Source organism: Artemia sp. Qi Xiang Cuo, chromosome 18 (assembly GCF_049724085.1).
Source record: "Artemia sp. Qi Xiang Cuo chromosome 18, ASM4972408v1, whole genome shotgun sequence".
Classification (NCBI taxonomy): Eukaryota; Metazoa; Arthropoda; class Branchiopoda; order Anostraca; family Artemiidae; genus Artemia; species Artemia sp. Qi Xiang Cuo.
The window spans coordinates 26,460,832-26,478,787 of record NC_142811.1 but is presented as its reverse complement, the minus strand read 5'-3'; the positions used below and the strand labels follow the sequence as shown (position 1 = coordinate 26,478,787).

General features: G+C 36.2%; 1 protein-coding gene across 3 annotated transcripts in view; it reads left to right on the top strand.

The window, feature by feature from the left end:
• ath (ATP-dependent RNA helicase DHX33) overlaps positions 1–16,135 on the top strand; it is a 33,841-nt gene extending 17,706 nt beyond the window's left edge. For all 3 annotated transcript variants that reach the window (XM_089103976.1, XM_089103977.1, XM_089103978.1), the window contains exon 3: positions 14,280–16,135. In XM_089103976.1, coding sequence (XP_088960102.1) covers positions 14,280–15,990 — 1,711 coding nt within the window. In that variant the 3' untranslated portion in view covers positions 15,991–16,135. The remainder of the gene's footprint in view (positions 1–14,279) is intronic.
• Positions 16,136–17,956: the final 1,821 nt, after the last annotated feature.

The window sequence follows — 17,956 nt, the reverse complement described above, 5'->3', positions numbered from 1 at the left end:
AATTGCACCAAAGGTAAAGTATTGACAAAAAAAGAAAAATAGTAAGCCTTTGGAATGGAATGTTCAAAAAGTTGCAGCACGAAACTAAAAATATTGCTTTAAAATTTACCAATTGATATTTAAGAAGATTATTTAGTTGGCAATTTGGATACTATGTCAATTAGTGTAGCATACTTTGAATAAAATTGCACCAAAGGCAAAGTATTGACAAAAAAAGAAAAATAGTAAGCTTTTGGAAAGGGATGTTCAAAAAGTTGCAGCACGAAACTAAAAATATTGCTTTAAAATTTACCAATTGATATTTAAGAAGTTTATTTAGTTGGCAATTTGGATACTATGTCAATTAGTGTAGCATACTTTGAATAAAATTGCACCAAAGGCAAAGTATTGACAAAAAAAGAAAAATAGTAAGCTTTTGGAATGGAATGTTCAAAAAGTTGCAGCACGAAACTAAAAATATTGCTTTAAAATTTAACAATTGATATTTAAGAAGTTTATTTAGTTGGCAATTTGGATACTATGTCAATTAGTGTAGCAAACTTTGAATAAAATTGCACCAAAGGCAAAGTATTGACAAAAAAAGAAAACTAGCAAGCTTTTGGAATGGAATGTTCAAAAAGTTGTTGCACGAAACTAAAAATATTGCTTTAAAATTTACCAATTTATATTTAAGAAGTTTATTTAGTTGGCAATTTGGATACTATGTCAATTAGTGTAGCATACTTTGAATAAAATTGCACCAAAGGCAAAGTATTGACGAAAAAAGAAAAATAGTAAGCTTTTGGATAGGGATGTTCAAAAAGTTGCAGCACGAAACTAAAAATGTTGCTTTAAAATTTACCAATTGATATTTAAGAAGTTTATTTAGTTGGCAATTTGGATACTATGTCAATTACTGTAGCATACTTTGAATAAAATTGCACCAAAGGCAAAGTATTGACAAAAAAAGAAAAATAGTAGGCTTTTGGAATGGAATGTTCAAAATGTTGCAGCACGAAACTAAAAATATTGCTTTAAAATTTACCAATTGATATTTAAGAAGTTTATTTAGTTGGCAATTTGGATACTATGTCAATTAGTGTAGCATACTTTGAATAAAATTGCACCAAAGGCAAAGTATTGACAAAAAAAGAAAAATAGTAAGCTTTTGGAAAGGGATGTTCAAAAAGTTGCAGCACGAAACTAAAAATATTGCTTTAAAATTTACCAATTGATATTTAAGAAGTTTATTTAGTTGGCAATTTGGATACTATGTCAATTAGTGTAGCTTACTTTGAATAAAATTGCACCAAAGGCAAAGTATTGACAAAAAAAGAAAAATAGTAAGCCTTTGGAATGGAATGTTCAAAAAGTTGCAGCACGAAACTAAAAATATTGCTTTAAAATTTACCAATTGATATTTAAGAAGATTATTTAGTTGGCAATTTGGATACTATGTCAATTAGTGTAGCATACTTTGAATAAAATTGCACCAAAGGCAAAGTATTGACAAAAAAAGAAAAATAGTAAGGTTTTGGAAAGGGATGTTCAAAAAGTTGCAGCACGAAACTAAAAATATTGCTTTAAAATTTACCAATTGATATTTAAGAAGTTTATTTAGTTGGCAATTTGGATACTATGTCAATTAGTGTAGCATACTTTGAATAAAATTGCACCAAAGGCAAAGTATTGACAAAAAAAGAAAAATAGTAAGCTTTTTGAATGGAATGTTCAAAAAGTTGCAGCACGTAACTAAAAATATTGCTTTAAAATTTAACAATTGATATTTAAGAAGTTTATTTAGTTGGAAATTTGTATACTATGTCAATTAGTGTAGCAAACTTTGAATAAAATTGCACCAAAGGCAAGTATTGACAAAAGAAGAAAAGTAGCAAGCTTTTGGAATGGAATGTTCAAAAAGTTGTAGCACGAAACTAAAAATATTGCTTTAAAATTTACCAATTGATATTTAAGAAGTTTATTTAGTTGGCAATTTGGATACTATGTCAATTAGTGTAGCATACTTTGAATAAAATTGTACCAAAGGCAAAGTATTGACGAAAAAAGAAAAATAGTAAGCTTTTGGATAGGGATGTTCAAAAAGTTGCAGCACGAAACTAAAAATATTGCTTTAAAATTGATATTTAAGAAGTTTATTTAGTTGGCAATTTGGATACTATGTCAATTAGTGTAGCATACTTTGAATAAAATTGCACCAAAGGCAAAGTATTGACAAAAAAAGAAAAATAGTAAGCTTTTGGAATGGAATGTTCAAAAAGTTGCAGCACGAAACTAAAAATATTGCCTTAAAATTTACCAATTTATATTTAAGAAGTTTATTTAGTTGGCAATTTGGATACTATGTCAATTAGTGTAGCATATTTTGAAATTGCACCAAAGGCAAAGTATTGACAAAAAAAGAAAAATAGTAAGCTTTTGGAATGAAATGTTCAAAAAGTTGCAGCACGAGACTAACAATATTGCTTTAAAATTTACCAATTGATATTTAAGAAGTTTATTTAGTTGGCAATTTGGATACTATGTCAATTAGTGTAGAATACCTTAAATAAAATTGCACCAAAGGCAAAGTATTGACTAAAAAAGAAAAATAGTAAGCTTTTGGATAGGGATGTTCAAAAAGTTGCAGCACGAAACTAAAAATATTGCTTTAAAATTGATATTTAAGAAGTTTATTTAGTTGGCAATTTGGATACTATGTCAATTAGTGTAGCATACTTTGAATAAAATTGCACCAAAGGCAAAGTATTGACAAAAAAAGAAAAATAGTAAGCTTTTGGAATGGAATGTTCAAAAAGTTGCAGCACGTAACTAAAAATATTGCCTTAAAATTTACCAATTGATATTTAAGAAGTTTATTTAGTTGGCAATTTGGATACTATGTCAATTAGTGTAGCATATTTTGAAATTGCACCAAAGGCAAAGTATTGACAAAAAAAGAAAAATAGTAAGCTTTTGGAATGGAATGTTCAAAAAGTTGCAGCACGAGACTAAAAATATTGCTTTAAAATTTACCAATTGATATTTAAGAAGTTTATTTAGTTGGCAATTTGGATACTATGTCAATTAGTGTAGAATACCTTAAATAAAATTGCACCAAAGGCAAAGTATTGACAAAAAAAGAAAAATAGTAAGCTTTTGGAAAGGGATGTTCAAAAAGTTGCAGCACGAAACTAAAAATATTGCTTTAAAATTACCAATTGATATTTAAGAAGTTTATTTAGTTGGCAATTTGGATACTATGTCAATTAGTGTAGCACACTTTGAATAAAATTGCACCAAAGGCAAAGTATTGACAAAAAAAGAAAAATAGTAAGCTTTTGGAATGGAATGTTCAAAATGTTGCAGCACGAAACTAAAAATATTGCTTTAAAATTTACCAATTGATATTTAAGAAGTTTATTTAGTTGGCAATTTGGATACTATGTCAATTAGTGTAGCATACTTTGAATAAAATTGCACCAAAGACAAAGTATTGACAAAAAAAGAAAAATAGTAAGCTTTTGGAAAGGGATGTTCAAAAAGTTGCAGCACGAAACTAAAAATATTGCTTTAAAATTTACCAATTGATATTTAAGAAGTTTATTTAGTTGGCAGTTTGGATACTATGTCAATTAGTGTAGCATATTTTGAATAAGATTGCACCAAAGGCAAAGTATTGACAAAAAAAGAAAAATAGTAAGCTTTTGGAATGGAATGTTCAAAAAGTTGCAGCACGTAACTAAAAATATTGCTTTAAAATTTACCAATTGATATTTAAGAAGTTTATTTAGTTGGCAATTTGGATACTATGTCAATTAGTGTAGCATACTTTGAATAAAATTGCACCAAAGGCAAAGTATTGACAAGAAAATAAAAATAGTAAGCTTTTGGAATGGAATATTCAAAAAGTTGCAGCACGAAACTAAAAATATTGCTTTAAAATTTACCAATTGATATTTAAGAAGTTTATTTAGTTGGGAATTTGGATACTATGTCAATTAGTGTAGCGTACTATGAATAAAATAACACCAAAGGCAAAGTATTGACAAAAAAGCTTCCACTAAAATAGTACAACTAAATTCAGTTCAATAATTTATTCATGCTAGAATATTTTTCACAAGCATTGCTTGGTTGGTTTCACAGTGTAACAAAATTATAATTCATAAACTTAAAAATCAGAGTTGTATTTATTTTAAAAGAATGTTTTTTTTTCTTTCCTGTTAACTTGGTTATTATTATTTTTTTTCATTATTATTTGATATTGGAAAAATAAAACATGCACTGTTTAAGATTTCCATCATTTTCAGCAATACACAAATGACACTATATCCTTAATGCGGTGGCAGACCCTTTCTGTTTTATGGTAATATATGTTCATTTTAAGTATTCCTTGATTATTCGTTTTTGCTTCTGTCCTTTATAGGTTTTATTTATTCATACGTAGTAATTTTTGTTAAGGTTAAGTTAGATCTATTATGTGACTTTATTTCTGCTCGTTTTAGGGTTTAATAAACGTTTTATTTGGCTAATTACGGTGCTAGGCATCCTCCCTAGAAAACACTCCCCGCGAAAATGCCTCCAGGGTTGACAAAACCCCCCACAGCCTCCGGGACAAGGGCTGTAAGTTATGCAAGTTGCCCATTGTAACATATAATGATTCTATGGAAGGGCTGGTCATATGAATTTTAGAGGGGGCTCATTTGATTAGAAAACAAAAGTTCTAGTGTCCTTTTTAAGAGTTCAAAGTGACCAGAGGCCTCTCCCCATGCCTTTTTTCCCCAAATGTATCTGATCGAATTTCTGAGATAGCTATTTTGTTAAAATAGTCCTTAGGTCAAATAACTATGCCTTTGGGGTTGATAACCCTCTGGCTCCCAGGGCAAGGGGTGTAAGCTATGCAAGTTGCCTTTTGGTAACATGTAAGGTTTTTATGGAAGGGGTCGTATAATTTGTTTTTTTGGGGGGGGGGGCTCATTCGATTGCAAATTGAGAGTTTTAGTCCTTTTTTAAAGTCGAAAGTGATTTGAGACCAACCAGCCCGTCTCCTAGAACCTCTCTGATAAATGGGCCTTTTGTCACCCCTAGTCATCTGATTGTGATTTTGAGGTACCTATTTTGTACTTTCTGTGTGGCTTGTCAGTTTCGCCTATGGGGGAATTTTCCATGGGAGGGGTGCTGCCGGCCCCATTATTATGTGACTTTATTTATACTCATTTTAATTCTTAGAATCACTCTTTATTTTTTTTTTGAAAAACTTTTATCTAGGAAAGCCTTTTTTAAGCTAGTTTCTGTTTGTATTTTAATTGACATTAATTTCCGTTCGTTAATGGTAGGACATGATATTTTTTTTTTTTGCTTAAGAACTACATTATTAGATTGCAGTAAAAAATTTAAGGCAAAATTTGAGTATTCCATCAAAATTTTTGACCACCCATAGGTTTGTGCAGCAGTGTAACAGTGATAATTTTGTGGATTTTCAATCATACAGATCGAATTAGTTCATTCCATAAATACATAAAATTATTAAATTGCTCAAAGGTTAGTAATATTTCGTATATATTACTTATACCTTATTTTCTATTAACATTGCTAATATTATAATAATTAACTAAATTATTGATGTATAATTATGAATTTATTACATAATTTTTTTTAGAAAAGCTGTCATACTTTGTTTTGTTGCAACTGGTGTTTTTAAATACATTCATGTGTAAGTCATTTATAAAAAGAGTACTACTCTGTAGTCTTTAAACAAAATCGAGTATTTCTGTTACTATAAGGTCAAATTTGTGTCTTTTTAACCCTAAACAGGCCACTATAGGAATCAATACCAGGTATATTCTCCAACACTTCACATGTTGTCTCTACGTCAGTCTACTAAGAAAAAAAATTTTTTTTTTTGCCTGATTTATTTAAATTTGTTAATCTTTAGACCATGTTGTAAAAATACAACACTAGATGCTCAAATATGTGAAAATGCGGCACTTTCACTTGGTATGGAAGGCTTTATAATTTTTTTTGGACAGTAGGGCACAGTGGTTGGTCACATTTTTCACATTCAAAATGATACATCCTTATTTGCACTTTTTGCAGTGACTCTGCTTGTCAGTCTTCGCCAGTGATCAAGTCTATGGGCTTGAGCAGATATCGCCAGTCTGATTCGATTGTGACTTCGAATGGGGCTAGGACTTCTTTCTTCATCTGCGGATGGTCTACCACGTCTATGTTGGGACATCACACGCGTCGAGGCATACAACCCTGCAGTAACTTCAGACCTGAAGGCTCTGAAGAACATCAGTTCTTCTGTCCTTGAAGTCAGCTCTTTGACATCTGATCTTAAAAGAGGCCAGCTATTGCAGACTGCTGTGTCAAAAAGCAACCTGAAAGTTCCTGTATACCATTTTTATGTCCGAAGATAAGTCTGGCACATCTCCGCCAGCATGTCTGCTACTTCTATGCCACCCATATGATGGCGTGGCTTGAAACTTCAACCCTGGAATTATCCTTGACGTTCCAGCATGCGCATGTATCCTGTGGCTTTATTCTTGCATACGTCGAAGCCAAGCAAACCGTGTTGCTATCTAAACATTTCACTACAATAACGCCGGAATAAATGCCAGTCCTGGAATGTGACATTCCTCTCAATTTTTCTTCATTTCATCATCTATGAGGAGCGGGCTGCTCTTCAATTGCGCTTTGTTGAGCGTAGCAATACAAGGTAAATCTTCGATTCTGAGCAATCATTAGTTTCAACTTCGGAAACCACTTGTCAAAGTAAATCTTGTAGTTCATTTTTTCTGGCTAGGTGCACATCAGACGTAAAACTATTTTGCCTCTGACTTCAAGATCTGGCTCTATGAATCTTCAACCAGAATGCCCTTCCCTTGATAAGTTTCAAAACCATGTACAAAACCTGACACACCAGCTCTTGTGAACACTCTTTCCCCCACATCTTCCTTTTGCAACAAGCGTAGCTAATAAACGCAGATAAACAGGCTCAAGCGTTTAATTCTAAAACCCAGGACACAACCTGCAGATGAGCACACATAAGAAAAAGCAAGCAAGCAAATATAAGCAAAATAAAGCACTAATTTCAAGCTAGAATTTTACATCTCCCCTTTTCTCCATGAAAGTTCGTTTACCGTGCACTTTACTCAAGGGGGTAACATCAAAGATTTATTCTTGTTGGTGGTTTGATTTGTCTTCCACTCCTGGTTCTAGGGAGATCTGAGGATCCAGAGTCACCAGCTTTCCCAGACTCTGGAATCTTTGGCTGAGTGGAGAGAGTCAGAGGCGGCGGAATAGAAGGTGATCTGAGGTCGATCGGTTTTGTATCTTGGATTTCGAAATCGGATTGAACATCGGATTCCGGTTCGTCAGGATTTCCTGGCGTGGCCTTAATGTGTTTTCAATTACGCCGGTACTGTCTGTTATTCGGCGTTTCTACGACGTATGAACGGGGAAGAAAGTCTCTTCACATCGACTGCTGGCTGCCACATCCCATTCTCAATTCTTATTCTGACCGCCTGACCAGTTCTCAACGGTTTGGAATCTTGGCATGAGCATTGTAATAGTGCTCCTGCCTTTCTCTCTCTTCCATCCTTGAGGTTAGGAATTCAGATCTGGAGATGAATTTGGGAGTAAGGTGGTCTAATTTACAAGGGATGGTAGATCTAGTGTTTCTGCTCATCATCAGTTGATGCTGAAGACGCAATCCCGTCGACAGGTGTGTTCCGCTATTCGAGCAACGCCATCTGTAGATCAGTCTTTGCGAGCTGCGATTTCTTGACAATACCTTTCGCGATTGATACAGCTTTTTCAGCCAACCCGTTAGACTGGGAATGGTTTGCACTATACTTGCTGTGATGGATACCCCATTCTTTCAGAAAGGTCTTGAAACTGCCTGAGGTAAACTGGGGTCCATTATCTGAGCTAAGGACATGTGGGATACCAAAACGTGAGAAGTGTTGTTTGAGTCGTTTAATGATCTGGTCAGTGTAAGCGTATGTGCCTAATTCATCGATCTCGAAGCGACGACTGTAGTAGTCAATCGTGACCAGAACTGCTTACCAGACAGGTAGAACAGATCAATACCCAAGTGTTCCCATGGGTATTGGGATATCTGATGCTGAAGGAACGGTTCCTTGCTACTCATTTTCTAATAGGTGCAACAAGCATTGCATTTCTGGATGTATAGCTTGATGGATTGACTCAACCCAGGCCAGTAGATAACAGATCGAGCTCTCTGTTTAGTTTTCTCTATGTCCAGGGGTGATGCATGATGCTCTTCAGAATTTTATTCTGCATGCTTCTCGGAATGACCAGACGATCGTTCTTAAAAAATTATTCCATCGATGACTGTCAGATCATGTCTGACCTGCCAAAAATCGGTAATGTCAGCCGGTATTAGGCTTCTTGTTATCTGTCCAACCCTCCTGTATGATTCCTCTGAAGAGTTTTAAGTTGTTCGTCTTTGGCCGTTTTATCCTTCAGTTCACTGAGCCTCTCACAACTGATTGGAAAGAGCTTCATGACCGAATGGACATAGCAATCGATCTTTTTCTGGAGGAAGTCCTCTCGTGGTGGAATGTGAAGCCGTGAGAGGCGTCTGGAACAAGAATACCCTTTGCCGGGTCTGTAGGATACGGAATAATCATAGGGCTGTATCTGCAGCGGGATTCTCTGGAGCCTGGCTGAAGACTTAATGATTGGGCGGTCCAACAGTGTTTCAAGTGGCTTGTGGCTGGTTACTATTTTGAAGTGTCGGCCATACAAATACTGGTGGTAATGACGGCATCCAAAAACAATCCCATACAGTTCTTTTTATATTTGGAAATAGTCCTGTTCAGTGTTTGTTAGTGATCTTGATGCGAGTGACACAACACTTTTTCTGAAGCAGAATTGCACCAAGCCCAAATTTTGATGCATCTGCTTGCAGCTCAATATTACTGCAAGTCGGATCAAAGAAAGCTACTCTTCCGCAGATGCACTCTTTTAGTTGCTGAGCAACCTGCTCGTGGTCAGGGGTCCAAATGAACACCTTTTGCTTCTGCAACGATCTCAATTGCTCGTTTTGGGTTGACAGGTTTGGAATGTACCGGGACAGGTAGTTGAGCATTCCAAGAAGGGTCTGCAGCTGTTCCCGTGATTTTTGCAAAGGCATTTCATGGATAGCCTTGACCTTATTTGGATCCGGGTGGGGTGCCCTCACAGGATAAGATTTGGCCATAATAAGGGATGGATTTTACTTTCAGTATGCACGTTTCCTTGTTAATTTTCACTTCCTTCTTTTTAGATCTCTGCAGTATTGTTTGAAGATTGATGTCATGCTCCTCTTTTGATTTGCACGAGATGATCATGTTGTCACTTATGACAGAAAAACGAGCCAATCCTGCAAAAAAGTTTTTCATATGTCGCTGAAATTCATCTTGAGCTGATATAAGGCCAAATGGCATTCGCTTGAATTTGTATCGCCCAAAGGGAGTATTGAAGGTCGTCAACTCAGATGAATCGTCGTCCAGACATAAAGACCAATAACTATGCCGAGCATCAAGTTTCGAGAAGTATATTGCACCCTGATACTTCTGGATCACTTCATCAAATGTCGGCATCGGGTGATGAGGCCTCTTGATCCCCTTGTTCAGGTCATGGGGATCAATACAAACTCTAAGGCTCCCATCTGCCTTTTCCACAAATACTATAGAGTTAATCCGGTCGGTTGGGTGGGTGACTTTCTCAATTATGCCTAGACTTTCCATGGGATCAAGCACTTGCTTGAATTTCGTTTGTGGTGCAAAGGGAATCCGTCTTGCATGCTGCACTAATGGTTCAGCTCCTTCTCGAAGGACTATTTTGCAAATCCCTTGGATTTTGCCTACTCCTTCGAACAACTCTGAAAATTCATCAAAGAGTTTGCTTGAATATGCTGGATTACTCTGAAGGCTGAGGACTAGTTTGACAAGGTTTAGCTGCAGGCTTGCAGCATAGCTCAGTATTGGAATTGGAGCAGACTGCACAATAAAGAATTCAAGCAAGCTTTGTCTACAATCCTTGTAGGCACATTTAAATCTGGAACTGCCAATTACTGGGATTTTTCGACCACAGGATCTAGTTAGGGCATGATTAGTTGGGGAAATTTTTGGCTATGATTTCAGCTTTTTAACAAAGTGCTTTGGAATTATATTGGCTTCTGCCCTAGTGTCAATCTTGAATCGGACACTAATCTGTCTATCGATTCTTATGCTTGTATATGGCTGATTGTCTCCATTGTCTGCTGAGATTTCATGAATAAAGAGTTCAGCATCTGTAACCTGATGTGTAGATACAATAACATTGACACTTTTCTTCGCACTGCGACAACCTTTAGCAAAATGATTTAGTTTGCCACGTTTACTACAGGCTTTCTCCCCAGCAGGACAGTTGTGACTCACTGAATATTGACCTCCTCAGAAATAGCAATCAGGTTTGGATGCTCTCTGGATGCATGTGTTCAGGTTTTTCTTAATTGCATCAACTTCTTGTTTGATTACTGGATTGTTCATGCTGCCTTCGGCAAACATTGCTCTCAATTTTGCCTGGTTTCAGTGTATGTTCTGGCGATTTTGATAGCTTCAGCTAATGTCAGCTCTGATCTTGACTGAAGAAGTTTTCTGATTGTTCGTTCCACATATGAGTCTGCCACGTACCATTCGTCCTTGGTATCAGCTGCGTAGGAACAGTCACGCACAAGAATCTTGAGTTCCGTACATATTGTTCAATAGTCTCGCCGTCTTTTTGATCACGCTTATGGAACAGTTACCGAGAGCAGATCGGGTTTGCTTTTGGGCTGAAATAATCGTCAAACTTCTGGAGGTATACATTGATCTTGTTTTTTCTGCATCAGCTAATGTTTAGGTGCTGAATAAGTCACGTCCTTTTTCTCCCAGCCAGATTAACAGTTATGCACACTGCACTTTTTCCGACTTTTCACAGAGGACCATTGAACATAAGCTGTGCATGGCTCTTGAATCTGATCCATGCTTCTCTAGGGTTGTCTGATTCCCAATTCAACTCTGGATAATGAATGGCCGCGTCCATGTCCGTCTATTCCGGCACCATGCAACAAGCGTAGCTAATAAACGCAGATGAGCAGGCTCAAGCGTTTAATTCTAAAACCCATGACACAGCCTGCAAATAAGCACACATAAGCAAAAGCAAGCAAGCAAATAAATAGCAAACACAAGCATAATAAAGCACTAATTTCAAGCTTGAATGTTACACTTTTTGGGCAGATATTGTCTCAAGTTTCTTCGCCTCTTGAAAAAAATAATTTTTTCATCATTTGAATCCTGTTCTTGGACTTGACTTCAAGAAATTTGGAACGGATATGACTTAGGACGGGTCAAATCTTGTGTAGCTTGTCAAATCCTTGTTCTCCAGGTTTCTTAGATTCATTATTGTCCTTGAAATGGTTGGAAGGTAGTGACGATTCCTAATTGTCAACTTTAGATTATCTCTTGACAATACTAGATGGGGATCTTTCTTAACATCGGTAGCAGTGCTCCCATATAACCTAGTATCATATATTGATTCTGCCAGTTTTCGGCTTATAAGATGAGCAAAACTCTTTATTTAAAAAAAAGTAAATTAATTTCTTTAACCTTTATCATACCCTGCAATGATCCCTCAACCACCAGCCTATCATGTCCTATCATCAGCAGAAAATAAACAAGTTTCGATGTCAAGATAAAAATGCAATTATTCTAGGTGTATCAATCAAGAAATGGTGTTGACATTTGGGGGATAGGGTTGGAGGAGTCATGGACTCTCTTTGTGTCTACACTCATATAAGAATCCAAACTCAGAGATGTACATAGGCTATTAAGGGATAGTTCTGGGCTCAGATACGAGGTAGCTGAGGCAACGAGCAGCAAACCATAGCATGGTCTATTAAATTATGGATTCGACGAAGTTTTGTTTGATATATCTGGGATTACTCTCCTGAGATTGGTAGCTTTTCTGGTAGCTTACAGGAGACATAAGTTACCAACCTCATTTTCCCAAAAAATATTGAAGCACTGAACTTTATAGTCCAGGTGCTACTCGGCTTCAAAGATTTCATAGTTTGTGAAATTCCCAACTTCTACAGCTCTAAAAAGCCTGCCAGCGATTTAACCAAAACAAGCCAGTTGTAAAAAATTTCTTAAGAGGAGTCTGCTTGACAGTTTGCCCACCAGGTTTTAGTGGGTCTGGATACTTTCGGTGGAAACTAGATGGTTTGGAATGCAGGTAGCGTACTCCTCTGAAGGTCCATCCTTTCTGTCTAGTTGTCCCAAGTTTTTTGCCTCACAAATTTCGACACATCAAAGCCCTTTCGTATAAAGTTTGGGAAAGTGGCACACACCTCTATAGATTACCATTCTCACGTCCTATTTGCCCAAGGTACTTGCCCCCCGAGTTTCAAGCCGATCAGTGAAAAAATAATCTGTCTGCCTTTCTGCTAAAGTTTGTCAGTATTCATGTAGGCTGAAAAATTCTTGTACGAATTCAGTTCAAACAAGGTCTAGCATGTCTACGTTTCAGATACCATTTACCACTGTAGGTATGTGTTTTTGTCCGGGTAGGGGATGTTGTAGGGACTACTGGTGTACTTACGTCCTTCAATAATACATGTTTAAAATTGTCCTGTGGATTCCAGCACAAAGAAGGTACAACATGTCCACCTTTCTAATGTCCAATGATTCACCTTGGATTTGATTCATCTTGGATTTACCTCGTTTTAGTACTAAATTAGGACGATCAATTTAGTACCACATCATGAAAATTCTACAGCTTGGGCTTAAATTGGTTGCTTCAAGGTCCAATTTTGGCCTATTTTACATGCCACGCCGAGTAAGGTTCAAGCTGCTCAGAACAAATAATTTTTTTGCACTTAATTCACTTTGGTAGCTTTTTAAGTCTTGTTATCCATGGGGACATGCACCAAAAGATTGAAGCCGATCAAAAGAAAAATTACTGAAAAGGTTTTTGGGCTGACTGAGATGCCCAGGATAGATTTTATGATCATCAAAATATTCTGTTAATTCCGCTAACCGTTTGTTATGGGCTGATATAAATATTCCACGTTCGGTAACATTTTCTGTTCTGTGCTGATCAAAAATATTCCAAGTCTTGCTCTGGTGTGGGTCTGAGTTTTAGGTCTGGGCTGATCGAAATCATTGCAAGTCCAGTAACTCTTGGTCTGTGCTGACCAAAGATAATCCAAATCTGACAAGTCCTTTGGTTCAGGGTTGATCGATAATATTGCATGCTGCGTAACTTCTTTTGGTCTGTGCTGGTCAAAAGTACTGCAAGTTCCGTAACTCCCTCTAGCATAGGCTTTTTTTTTCTCTGTCCTCTAGATTTCAAACCGATCAGACATCAAATATTTGCTTTTGCCTTTACGCCCTTTGGCCAAGCTACTGTCTGTGACCAAGCTCTGTAGCCAAGCCCTTGGGTGACAGAAAAACTTTTTTTTCACCCATAAATCCTTTGATTGCCACCTAAGCTTGACTTCTGTTTAAATATCTTTAGTCATATTATTGCGGTTCACAAATGTTTCAGTTCTTTGAAATATTCTGTATTAATAAGATGCGGCATGCACCCATTTCTACTTAAATGTGTAGTTGAACAATGGGGCCATTGTACAATTTGGGATTCTAGCCCTTGGGGCTGTGTTGATCATGTCTCCCTCCCTCTGGAGGCATATTTTTGGGCCTATCGATCATTCTGAGTGAACTAGCTATCTCAAATTTTTGATTTGATAACATTGGAGTTACAGGGATGCCCTTGGTCAAAAGCGTATGGGGGGTTGGTTGCCGTCATATTATTTTCGGCCAGGAAGAAATGCACTAGAACTTTAAGTTACTGATCAAATGACCCCCTCCCAAGTTACAAGTAAATGACCACCTCCTCAGTGAAAAAATCTCTGGGAAAATAGTACATGGAAGAAACATCGCTCTTTTCTTAGCCAACCCTAGTGCGTTTACTCTGACTATTTTGTTGCTCATTTTTAGTGATTAATGATGTTTAATTGCCTCTTTTATTCTTGTTTGTTTGTTAGGGAGTTAATTAGCTGAAGTTCTTACGTTTACTTTAAATGATCTATTGAATTAATTGATTGATTTAAAATATTTAAATTGTAATATAAGATGAGCTTTCTAAAAGCTTGCCTTTCCCAGACTATGAAAGTTTTGGCCACTACTATCACAAGCCGTTTCGACAGAAATGAGAAATTATTTTTGTCAAACTACTTCTTCTATTGATAAGTTGCTTACTTACAGGGTTGCTGTGGAGACTGGGTCCGACATTGGAGACCTTGTCGGCTATTGTGTCCGTTTTGAAGATGTGACAACATCTTCAACTAAATTGAAATTCATGACTGACGGAATGCTGCTCCGAGAAGCAATGTTGGATTCTTTACTTAGACGGTATTCTGTCATTATAATTGACGAGGCTCATGAAAGGACTGTCCAAACGGATGTTCTTTTAGGCGTAGTGAAAGCAGCACAAAAAGAAAGAGTTATAAGAAAGTTTTCGTTTCTAAAAATTATCATGATGTCTGCAACAATGGACGTTGATCATTTTAGCCGTTTTTTCAACAATGCTCCTGTGATTTTTATAGCTGGACGACAATACTCTATACATATTAACTATGCTAAAAATTCTCAAGACGACTACACTTTTGCCACTGTTGTAACCGTTTTTCAACTGCATCGAGAATTGCCAGCCGATCACCACTTTTTAGTCTTTTTAACTGGACAAGATGAAATTGAAACTATGGCTCGATCCATAGCTACAGTTGCTAAAGAGCTGTATGGACAAGCCCCTCCTATCATGGTATGTCCATTATTTGCAGCTTTGCCCTCACAAGCACAGCTAAAAGCTTTCAAAGATCCTCCTAAAGGTACTAGAAAGATAGTTTTAAGCACAAACATTGCTGAAACATCAGTTACTATTGATGGTATTAAATGTGTTATTGATTGTGGTATGGTTAAGGTGCGCTCACATATTTCTGGTACAGGGTTAGATATGCTAAAGGTTCAAAAAATTTCTCAAGCTCAAGCATGGCAGAGAGCTGGACGGGCTGGTAGACAATCTGAGGGAACTGTATACCGAGTTTATACTGAAGATCAGTTTAATAATTTTCAAAAAATGCCAATTCCCGAGGTTCAACGTTGCAATTTGACATCTGTAATTCTGCAGTTACTAGCCATTGGAATTAAAAACCCGATGAAATTTGATTTCCTTGATAAACCACCTGAAGAACTATTAGAAAGTGCTTTCAAAGAGCTTGAACTTTTAGGTACAATGAAAAAAGATGAGGATGTGTGTACACTGACAGATCTGGGTAAGAAGATGTCTTCGTTTCCCTTAGATCCAAGGTTTTCGAAGGCCTTATTTGCTGCAAATGAGTTGGGATGTGTTGAGGAGATGCTTAGTGTAATATCAGTTTTATCTAGTGAAGGCGTCTTTGTAACAGCTAATGTTGATCGTGAAAAGGTGGAATCTGTTAGAAGCAAGTGTAGTTCAACAGAGGGGGATCATGTAACACTCTTAAATATTTATAAAAGTTTCAGAGGATCAAAAATGAACAAACAATGGTGCTACGAAAATTTCCTGAATTATAGGAATTTGTGTTATGCTGCTGAAATACGAAAACAGCTTGTCGATTTGTGCTTGCAACAGAATATTAAACACAGTCGGTCCTGTGGTTCCAACACAAACGTTCTTCGCCAAGCATTATTGAATGGCCTCTTTTTGAATGTAGCTGAACTCCAAAGAGAAGGACATTACGTAACTCTTGGAACTAGACAAATAGTGCAGATACACCCATCTAGTGTGTTGTTTCGTACGAAGCCTAGCTATGTTCTATTTACGGAACTGGTGGAAACTGGAAAAAGATATATTCGTCAACTGTCAATAGTTGATCCAGACTGGTTACCATTAGCGAATTCTGAATATTTTAAAAGATTTCGAATAAATGAGCGGTGAGTTGGAAATTTCTGATCGATCTATAAATGCCTACAAGGTTCACGGACAAGCTTTGCTTTTTAGGGGAGGAAGCAATAATTTTTTGCTGATATGTTTTTTTTCCAATAAATCCTTCAATCCTTAAAAAAAAAGGTGCAACATTTATATTTTGACGCTGCTAAATAACTAAAAATTTAAGTGTATATATAAAATCTGTATACTATATATATATATATATATATATATATATATATAAATTTTCTCCAATGAAAATAGAAGCATTTTCATTCTAATCTATTTTTATCAAATAATCAAAATATGCTCCAATCCATTTTTATCGAATGGTCAAAACACTTACCTGTTTATAAGGGCTGTCATTTTAACTTATAGAATTGCTCCTCCTACTGTCCTCATAAACGGGTACTGGACCACCAAGAGTTCAGTTTGTTAAACTTCAAGGCCAATACACTTACACAATAAAAAAAGGAAAAAACTGCAAATCCAACACTTAGTTTAATATTTAGCAATGTCGAAATAGACCTACATATTACACCCTCTATTAATAGGATGCTTATAGTCTAGACCCCTACGAGGGATGAGTTTTCTCTGGAGGGGAGTTTGATGCTTTAAGGAAATTATATATTCAGATACAAATATCATTCTTTTCATTAGTGTTTTCTTGCATTTCAGAATTTTCTAATGAGTGTTTTTAGGGCCAATTTTTGCGGGAATGGGCCATTCCCCCTGTGTGATGTATGCGTCAATAGAACACAAATTATAATGACTTACTATGTAGTGAGATGGACTGCTAGAGTTCTCCTTAATAAGATTATTGTATATTCGATTATTTTGTACATTAATACAATTAGTATACAAAAAGCGTTCCCCTAAACTAGTTTTACTAATGGGCTTTTTTCATGGCTTTGTTTATTAATAAATTGTTTTCCTGGTATAAAAAAAATTATCGTTATTCGCAATGGGTTTGTGGCCAAAAATTCTTGGTGAAAACTACAAATGAAATTACAGAATAAGATTTTGCTGTTAGATCTGGGGTATTAGCTTTGGAATTGTTGACTCATATGATCTTAGGAAACTGACAAAGTGTGTCATATTATCATAGCTAGTTGCATTCGAATTAGAGCAAAAATTAAGAGGTCTGATAATAAGAAAATGGGTATAGATGACAAGTTTTTGCCCTCCTTGAACAGATTAGGATGATTTAGTGGATTGTTTGAGCAGATGTCGGGGGTTTCTTGCGTCAAGGGAAGCATTTCAGGGAGCATTGAGATGCTGCTTCCAAATGACTTAATGAGTACTTTACCAACATTCATTTGCAGAAAGGCAAGGTATCTAGAACGCTTACTTATTCACAGGAAGTCTTAGTTCTTCAGTTTAAAAATTTTATTTTATTTTTGGTACAGTGAAAATCACCGATGTTCGTTTGTTTAATTTCTTATGTGGGCCTACGTGTCCTCTTTTTTGGCTTTCAATGCGCATTATCTTATCTTAGCCCGTCATGAGCCATACCAGTTTCCAATGTTCTCTGAGTTAAAGAAAGAGAAGAGCATACAAGATGATGACAACAAGTATATTGTGCTCAACTGGAAGCGCTGGAAATAGACATATATGGGAGACTTCACGATAGAATAAGGTGGATATATTTTTTCTACACGTCCAACGCCATCTTTGGTAGAATTGCCTTCAGTGCAGCTGTCGTGCCGTGCTAAAGAACATGCTTAAAGTTGTCGAACGTGGGGTATGCGACTACTTCTTAGTCTGGTGGAAATCGCATCCCTATGACAAATACACCTATCACATTAGCAGTGATTGTGGAAACTAAATTAATAAAACATTTCTGCATTAATTTTGTTTATAAGGTTTATGTTCTAGTTGAAAGATTTGGTATGTTATTTTTCATAGCTGAGATTCAGCTCTATGCATCTTCCGAATTATATTTTTGAAGTTTGGTGTAAAGGGTTTTTTAGAT